The 9,388-nt window shown below is 38.6% G+C and overlaps 1 protein-coding gene across 3 annotated transcripts in view; it reads left to right on the top strand.

The window, feature by feature from the left end:
- The first annotated feature begins 6 nt into the window (after nucleotides 1–6).
- RFWD2 (ring finger and WD repeat domain 2, E3 ubiquitin protein ligase) overlaps nucleotides 7–9,388 on the top strand; it is a 98,234-nt gene continuing 88,852 nt past the window's right edge. For all 3 annotated transcript variants that reach the window (XR_001362401.1, XM_014540913.1, XM_005867691.2), the window contains exons 1-2: nucleotides 7–113; nucleotides 7,472–7,531. Coding sequence is in view for 2 of the 3 variants with exons in the window: in XM_014540913.1 (XP_014396399.1) it covers nucleotides 7,488–7,531 (44 nt within the window). In the remaining variant the exon portion in view is untranslated. The remainder of the gene's footprint in view (nucleotides 114–7,471; nucleotides 7,532–9,388) is intronic.

The following is a 9,388-nucleotide window of genomic DNA, read 5'->3' as shown; positions in this document are numbered from 1 at the left end:
GGAGGAGGCGGCAGCTCCAGCCTCGGCAGCGGCAGCAGAAAGCGACCTCTGCTCGCCCCCCTCTGCAACGGGCTCATCAACTCTTACGAGGACAAAAGCAACGACTTTGTCTGGTGGGTGTGAAGAGCAGCCCCCTTGTCGCTCAGGTCTGAGCTGCTGTTCGGGCTGGTGGGTCCGGGGGAGGTGGCTGTTCGGTGCTGCTGGGGGATTCGAGCTGGTGGTTGGGGCTAAGAAGCGGGGGTGTTGGGGTCCCGAGCAGGTAAGTGCTGGTGGGGGCGTAAATGAAGGATGTTTAGGGAATAAGAAATAAGGGGGGCGAGATGGGCAGTCACATAAATGGGTGTGCACCAAAGAAGAAAGGTGGGCCTTGAGTTTTCTGGCTGCCTGGTGCATTAGGCATCCTATCAGTCCGATTGCTTGTCAAAGTGGATTAAACTTGTAAAGGAAGAGGGTTAAGCTTCTTGGGTTGCTCGAGGGATGGAATTGTTGGCTAGAGTTTGCTTATGGAGACTGTGGTAGATGGTGCTCTAAAAGCATAGGTATGGCTGTTTTAAGGAGAAGTAGTATTTCATGTAAGTATCCGTCCTATTTCCAAGGGCGGGCCCCTTTTCAATCTACTGTTGAGGTAAGAAAGTCTGTTTCAAAAAAGAAATTTCACCTTTCAACTGAATGTCTTGAAAGAGGGAACCACATTTACTAAATCTCATCCATGTATCAGATGTAACTGGTGTAATGCATGCAGTGGTTCTCAACCTTCCTAATGCCGCGACCCTTTAATACAGTTCCTCATGTTGTGGTGACCCCAATTTCATTGTTACAAATTGAACATAATTAAAGCATAGTGATTAATCACAAAAACAATATGTAATTATATGAGTGTTTTCCGTTGGTCTTAGGCAACCCCCAAAGGGGTCGCGACCCACAGGTTGAGAACCGCTGCTTAGAGTGTCCTGGCACTTCTGCTTTGAGAGACAGTAGGTATTAGACGTTTTGTCATCATAGTTGGCATCATGAATGAAACACCGTCGTGTTTAGTTATGATATTTGGCATAGAGGGTATAGTTAGCTGTCCATAAGTGAAAGATTTAGTTGATTGTATTGTTGAGAGTGTTTTGGGATTTTCATTGGATTGTACCCGAAATGCAGTCTAAGTGGTAGAATTGTGAGGAAGGAATTGCATTTAGCTGAGTGAGAACTGGTAGGATTTTGTACTTGTTATCTGGAGAAAATTGTATGTAGACTTAGAATATTAGTGATATAGGAAGTTGGCTTGCACTCTCATAGGGGAAGTTGATTCACTTCAGGGTCGAAGATGATCTGGGTTGGTGTCATTACAGTTGGCCATTGAACCACAGGGGTTTGAAGTGCCTAGTCCATTTATACGTGGATTGTTTTCAATAAATACAGTCGGCCCTTGTTCCATGGTTTTGCATCTATGAATTCAACCAACGCTGGACAAAAACAGTATTTTCATATACTTAACCTCAGATAGAAAATAATGTTTCCATCCCCGATTGGTTGAATCCACCATTCGAAGGGCCAACTGTAGAGTCAGGAGTTATAAGTGGATTTTCAACTGTGTGGGGTCAGTTCCTCTAGCCCCTGTGTTATTTAAGGGTCAGTAATAATAAATATAATAGGAAGTTATTGATTAGACTTACAATGTCCAGTTCTTGCAGTTAATAATGTCTGTTCATATTTTTGCTTTTGTCTTAAATACGTCTGGATTCAGAATTAATTCATTTTTAATTGAAATTGGGCTATAAATGTGATTGTTACTTATAAATAACTGAAGTAGCTTATTATTGGGTCTAAGAGATGTTTGTGCCCATACTCAGTAGAGAGCATCATATGGTAAAGTAGAAGCTATTGAAACAAAGTGAGGGTTTGCAGGATTCAATCGTCTTATTGATTGATTGAATGGTTTTATTTTATTTATTTTTATTAATTTTACAGAGAGAGGAAGGGAGAGGGAAGAGAGAGAGAGAAACATTGATGCTAGAGAAACATCGATTGGCTGCCTCTTGCACACCCTCTACTGGGGACGGATCCTAAAACCTGGGCATGTGCCCTGACTGAAATTGAACCAGTAACCTCTTGGTGCATAGGACGAAGCTCAGTCCACTGAATAACACCTACTGGGCTGATTGAATCATTTTAGAGACAAGAAAGACAGACAGATATCAGTTGGTTGCTCCACTTATCCATGCACTCACTGGTTGATTCCCTTATGTGCCTTGACTGGGGATCAAACCAATTGTTTTTTTTTAGCCACCATTTGCATTTCACTTTTCAGTAGGCTAAAGGAACACATGCCAACATCCATATAAGTACACTATGTGAGAAATAAGGAAATCAAGCATTCATTCAGCAGATATTTATTTGGCACTCACTGTCTGCCAGGCACTGTATGAGTTTCATTGTACTTACTAACAGCTATTTTATAGGAAACTAGAGGCCTGCTGCATGAAATTCATGCACGGGTAGGGTCCCTAGGCCTGGCCAGCGATCAGGGCCGATTGGGGCCTTTGGGCTGCTAGCTGGGGCCTGTAGGGTCCCTGGTCAGCGCACATCATAGCGCACATCATAGCGAGTGGTCGAACTCCTGGTCGGTTGAACTCCTGAGGAGACAATTTGCATATTAGCCTTTTATTATATAGGATTGGAGAGGGATGGGGCGTATAAATAGCTGGCACTTTTTTTATTTTTAGGAGTAAGGTTATTTCTGGTGAAGTTGACTATTCAGAAGAATTCATTAATGGGAAATCTAGTTTCCCGATTCTCAAGTTAGATTTGATTTGGCCAATCTTTTGGAGTAGGAAGATATGGATTAGGCAAGGCTCAAAGAATCCTTTTCATTTCTAATTGACTTTGGGTGTGGTTGGTCTTGTCTTGTATGCTTCACAGTCAAACTGAGTTAATCCCAATTACTCTATGCTTTTACATCTAAATGAGAGTGAAGTTTGACAATTCCTTATTCATTACATTTTAAAGATGTTTATACTTCACATTGCATTTGATCCTTAGAGCAATTCTGTGAAGTTATCTAGACTTCCAATTTTAATATAATACTAATATAATTATATTTCTATTGCGGTACAAAAATGTTAAGTAACTTTGTTTCAAATTGGACAGCTAAGGGACAAAATCAGAACTCAGATCTCCTAATTCTAGACCTAGTGCTTTCTTTGTATGGAATTAGACTACAGATCCTTAGGTTTGAGTACATGTATTTATCCTAGTGGTTTTTAAATGTGGTAGATTGGAGGGAAACAACTGTTCTATAATCACATGAGATAAATGTTTTTAATCCCTAACCTCTTCCTCTCCATGCCTGTCTGCCTGCTTACCTCCTGAGAGGCTATACCAGAATTGGAGGCTGGAGTGGGCAGTCTAGTTTGAAAAAGCTACTCTGGTGATAATGACATGTTGTTATCTTCTTGAGAATAATTGATTTAAAGTCAAATGCCTAATTTTCAGTAATACATATTGGCCTCTCTTGACTTATATATTTTAAAAAGTTTATTTTTAATTGCAAAATTGAACATTTAGGGATTTATAGTTTTCACACAAAGGATCAAAAGAATATATTATCAAATTGTAGGTCATTTTAACTGATTTATAGACAGAGAATTTGTAGTACAGGAGAGTAGTATTTAGCTTGAAGTTGGAAAAATCGTTGACATTCAAAGGAAGTCTTTGTTACTTTCATTTTTCCAATTTTTCTTACATGATCCATTTAATTAAAGCTACTTGAGTCTAGCCTGTATTTGAAAGATGACTTTTTTTATTCTTTCACATTACTACTGCCTCTGCATTAGCTTTTCAACTACCTGAAATGCTCTTTTCTACCTCTGCAAGACCCAGTTATTCTCTAAGTTGCAGCAGAAATAAATGTTTTCAAGTAGATAGCCCCTTGTGGGAAGGTTAACTCTAGTCATCTGTCTGATAAGAAGTAGGTAGGATCTACATTCAGTAGAACTGACACTTATTAAATATGTCATTGCCTCTCAAGTCAAACTATTAATAATAGACTATCCTAAAAAAAGACTTTTTAATCACATAATTGTGTCATATCCTGGCATTATTACTTCACTTAGATGTTAAATGTTTCTGAATTCAGATGTTATCTCACTGCATTGCACCCTAGGCAGCCATTATCTATAAATCATACTTAGCACTGAAGATGAAACCTGTGACCACATTGCTACAGTTTTCCAAACAATTAAAAAGTGTTTTTAAGAGATGTTAAAGCATATTCAACTACAGAAATAAGCTAGAATTCATTACATTGTTGTTATAGCAATATCAGTCAAGCACTTCCTTGAATCTGCAAAACAAAACTTGGCCCTGGCCAGTGTGGCTCATTTGGTTGGAGTGTGGTCCCATACACCAAAAGGTTTCAGGTTTGATTTCGGTCAGGGCACATGCCCAGGTTGTGGGTTTGTTCCCATGTATGGGCTTGTGCAGGAGGCAGCCTATCAAAGTTTCTCTCTCACATCAATATTTCTCTCTTTCCCCCTCTCCCTTTCTTCCCCTCTCACTCCCTCCTCTCTCTAAGATCAGTACAAACAGTTATTAAAAACAAAGCAAAAATTTTTTATTTTTATTGTTGAGGGTATTACAAATGTCCCCCACTTCCCACCTCCTTTGCTCCCTCTGCCCAGATCCTGCCCCAACCTAGGCCATCACTGCACTATTGTCTGTGTCCATGGGCTGTGCATATATGCATATAAATTCTTTGGTTAATCTCTTCCCACATCCCTCCTTTTGTTCCCCCTTCCCTCTGAGATCTGTCAGTCTGTTCCATGCTTCCATGTCTCTGGACCTATTTATTCATCAGTTTATTTTGTTCATTAAAAAAAACAACACCTTGATTCTTTTGTTTTATAATACTTATGCTGGTTGGATGACAATGATGATGAAAGATACTCTGCAGAAGATGATATCAAGTCATAGCAGTTCATTATGGTTCTTTTATCAGCATCAGTGTCAACATAAGATTTAGGTGCATCAAATGGCAGAGAAAATGAGGTGATTATGAAGCAGGATATAAAAGACTACTATTAACTTGAATTCTGGTCTATAAATTGAGAGGGAGGTACTTGTACAGTAGTAGTTTATTACCAAAGAATGTACTGATTGGAGACTACCTTTTCCCTTTACAAACCTTTCTTAATAATGAACCAGTCAATATTCCTTAGGTGACCATATTCCTTCTAAGAATTGTTAAGATAACTATAACCTTAAACCTTGTTGCTCATTTTTTCTCCTTGCATATGTATGTTTGTTCTTGATGGTTATAGAACTGGTAACCTCTTGGTTCATGGGTCGATACTCAACCCCTGAGCCACTCCAGCCAAGCTATTTCTTCCTATTTTAAATAAGTTTAAGCTGCAACCCTTTATCCCAGTGGTTCCCAACCTTCCTAATGCCGCGACACTTTAATACAGTTCCTCATGTTGTGGTGACCCCCAACCATAAAATTATTTTCATTGCTACTTCATAACTGTAATTTTGCTACTGTTATGAATCGTAATGTAAATATCTGATATGCAGGATGTATTTTCATTGTTACAAATTGAACATAATTAAAGCATAGTGATTAATCACAAAAACAATATGTAATTATATATGTGTTTCCTGATGGTCTTAGGCGACCCCTGTGAAAGGGTCGTTCGACCCCCAGGTTGAGAACCGCTGCTTTATCCTCAAAGCTTCTCTAGCTTGGGAGGAAGGCTTTCTTCTTTTTCTTGTTAAAATTTGTATTATACAAAATTTGTATTAAGCAAAGTTAAAATGATTCTTGACTTGTTTTTAACATATGTTGTTTCCCCATGTTTGCCTTTCACCTTGGTTGTTCTTTGCCCTCTGCCTTTCTTCATATATGTATCAAGTTCTATTTATATAGGTCCCTACTATCTCAATATTTTCATTGAGTAACATGTTTTCTGTTCATATTCTCATATATAAGTTAATTGTCCTTTCATTTTTCAAAATTAAATTTAATGAACTGATTTTTGTCTCTATTTCTATGTAGAGAGAAAGGTGGATTGTAATAGATGGTCTGATTTCTGTTTGTCGTATTTCTGATTTTATCTTTGGGAATCCATCCTTCTCTCTTCCTAGTCTGTGTACTTTGGGGTGGGAGCTCTTTGTCCCCAAATTCAGAATTGGAACACATGATCCTAGGCCCAAGTAATCTAGTCATTGAATACATTGCCTTTTGTTTCTGACTTCTTCAATTTGGCATAATAATATTTTTGAGATTCACATTAAACTGGGATAAATGTATATACATAGGTGTATATGTATTTATGTGTATAAATGTGTTTTTTAATGTATTCATTTTAGAGAGAGAGAGATGAAGGGAGAGGTAGAGAGAGAAAGAAACATCGATTGTCTACCTCCTGCATGCTCCCTACTGGGGGTCGGGAATCGAACCTGTGACCTCTCAGTGCATGGGATGCTCAACCAACTGAGCCACACTGGCCAGGGCTGTGTGGTTATTTTTTAGCTTATCTTGTGGAGTTTTACTCTGGACATGGATGAATAGTATTTAGCAATGGACTTGATGAGAACCCTGTATAGAGTTGTAGAATTCTTTCTCCTTGTAGCTCCTTCCTCTGGTGTCCGTCCTGTCCTGTAAATTCTTTCCCTTTTGTCTTTCCTAGACTCAGCAAGATTGTTGTACTATGCTTGTGTTCTCTTTCATTGGGCCTGTGAATCTTTCTGTGAAAACAGAAAACTGGGTCTGTGATAGTGCTCACTTATTTATTCATCTTCCATCAAAGATATCAATACTGTGCTGCGTAGTGTCCAATGCCTGAAAGCAGTTGTTTCATTTACCCCCGCCTCAATTTTCTAAGTATATGTAGTAAGAATGTACGTCTGGTAATAGGTACCTACCAACACTGTACTGTTGAAAGTATTAGGTGGGTTAATGTATGTCATTGTTTTAATGGATATAGTTTGTGCTGTTTTGAGTATTAACTATCATTACCATCTTTATTACCTAGAAGAGTTATTGAAATTGGAATTGTAAAGTTATCTTTCAGGAAATTAGTTTTTTTTGAGATAGGAAATAAAAGCACATTTGGATTAGTAGCTCTAGGTAGATGTTTTTGAGTACGGATGATCAAAGAAGATGATAGAACTTTCTTAAGGACTCTTGTGATTGCATTGCACTATTAAAAATTATGGGTGAGTTAAAGTTTTGGGGCCATTTTAATATACTTATTTAATTCATTTTAGAGCTTGATGGCCATTAGTGCCATCTTGAACAAATTGTCATTTGACCTGCAATCCCCTGAAGTTTATTCAGCTCAAGAGAAATTTCATCTCTCATTGATAAGATGTTTGGAGACTTTGCGGTGTATCGAAATAGGATTTTGTTGTATTGTTGCTGGCCTTTTCTAATTTGAAATCCCTCTACTTTAAAAGTATCAATTATTTTCTATTTTCTTTTTAGCCCTATCTGCTTTGATATGATCGAGGAAGCATACATGACGAAATGTGGCCACAGCTTTTGGTAAGATGATTTTACTTAGCAAAATTGCCTTTTGGTATTCTTAAATCTGTGTGTAAATGTAGCTAGTGAGAGGTTTTGTTTTTTTTTTTAAAGTAATTTTGGTTATCTTGTAATCATATTATTTTTTTGATATATCTTTATAGGCTCTTCGGCTCAAGGCAGTAAGCATATGGTTGGTGTATAATATCTGTGAAGTAGTTAGGTTTACCATAGGCTTTACAGGTGGATTTTAAAACTTTTGGGTTTACTAATTTTTTTTAAAATATATTTTATTGATTTTTTACAGAGAGGAAGGGAGAGAGATAGAGAGTTAGAAACATCGATGAGAGAGAAACATCGACCAGCTGCCTCCTGCACATCTCCTACTGGGGATGTGCCCGCAACCCAGGTACATGCCCTTGACCGGAATCGAACCTGGGACCTTTCAGTCCGCAGGCCGATGCTCTATCCACTGAGCCAAACCGGTTTCGGCAGGGTTTTACTAATTGTTAAAGAGCTTTTAACTGCTCTTTTAGAAAATTGGGATGGTGGTTCTGGGTAATCAATACAAAGCACCTTTAACTCACTTGCGGGAATAGGTATGAGGCCCAGTAAAGCAGGCTAAACGGACATTGGAAAAGAATATAGAGGATTAAAAACTTCTGTGTTCTTTTTAACACTTCTATCAGTGTCATTAATATGTGTATATTTTGTAAAATTCAGTTGTGGTAAAATACACATAATAAAATTTACCATGCTAACCACTTTTAAGTTCAGTAATGTTAAGTATATGTGCACATTGTTGTGTTCATTCAATATCCAGAACTTTTTCTTGCAAAACAGCTACTACATCCAATGGCTAGTTTTAGCCAATAGAAACATTTTTTAATTCCATCATTTATAACACATAACCCAATTTTCAGAGATGCCAAAGTGTAAAGCAGCGGTTCTCAACCTGTGGGTCGCGACCCCTTTGGGGGTCGAACGACTCTTTCACAGGGGTCGCCTAAGACCATCGGAAAACACATATAGAATTACATATTGTTTTTGTGATTAATCACTATGCTTTAATTATGTTCAATTTGTAACAATGAAAATACATCCTGCATATCAGATATTTACATTACGATTCATAACAGTAAGAAAATTACAGTTATGAAGTAGCAACGAAAATAATTTTATGGTTGGGGGTCACAACATGAGGAACTGTATTTAAAGGGCCAGAAGGTTGAGAACCACTGACATAATAGATGCTCAAGAAATATCGGGTGAAGGAAGGGAGAAGGAGAAGGTGGATGGAGGAACCCCACACACAAAGAGAGAGCAGATACTGTTCCCCTATCAACACAGCTCTTTTTTTCTCCTGCTAATATGGACTCTTTGGGGGTAAATTATGCCCTCCAAAAGTGGTGGCAGCGGGCCTGCTGCTCTTGTTTCTGCTCTGAAAGTGTGGTATTCGCTGTTTCACAGTGAGCAGGTGGCTTACTTCCCCAAAGGGTGACTCTCATCACAATCCAGGTTTCAGGCAGTACCTGAGTCAGCTCCGAGTAAAAGCTCAGAGGCCTCACCGGCCCAGGCCAGCCGCTAATGCGGGCTCCCTGCCCCAGGGGAGAGCGGTTTTCTGTTGATTTTAGTTGGTGTTGCTTTTTTGTTTCCTTGTGCAATTTCAGCAGCTTGGCTGAACAAGTTACTCTAATTGTTCAAACACCCAGGTCTTTTAATTCTGAGGTTGTGTTTCCATCCCTACTCACCATCATGTTTTTGTTTTTGTTTTTCTTTTAATATATTTTATTGATTTTTTTACAGAAAGGAAGGGAGAGGGATAGAGAGTTAGAAACATGGATGAGAGAGAAACATCGATCAGCCGCCTCCTGCACA

Source organism: Myotis brandtii, unplaced genomic scaffold (genome assembly GCF_000412655.1).
Source record: "Myotis brandtii unplaced genomic scaffold, ASM41265v1 scaffold250, whole genome shotgun sequence".
Taxonomy (NCBI): Eukaryota; Metazoa; Chordata; class Mammalia; order Chiroptera; family Vespertilionidae; genus Myotis; species Myotis brandtii.
The sequence above is the reverse complement of the archived record's forward strand: the minus strand, read 5'-3'. Positions and strand labels throughout refer to the sequence as shown.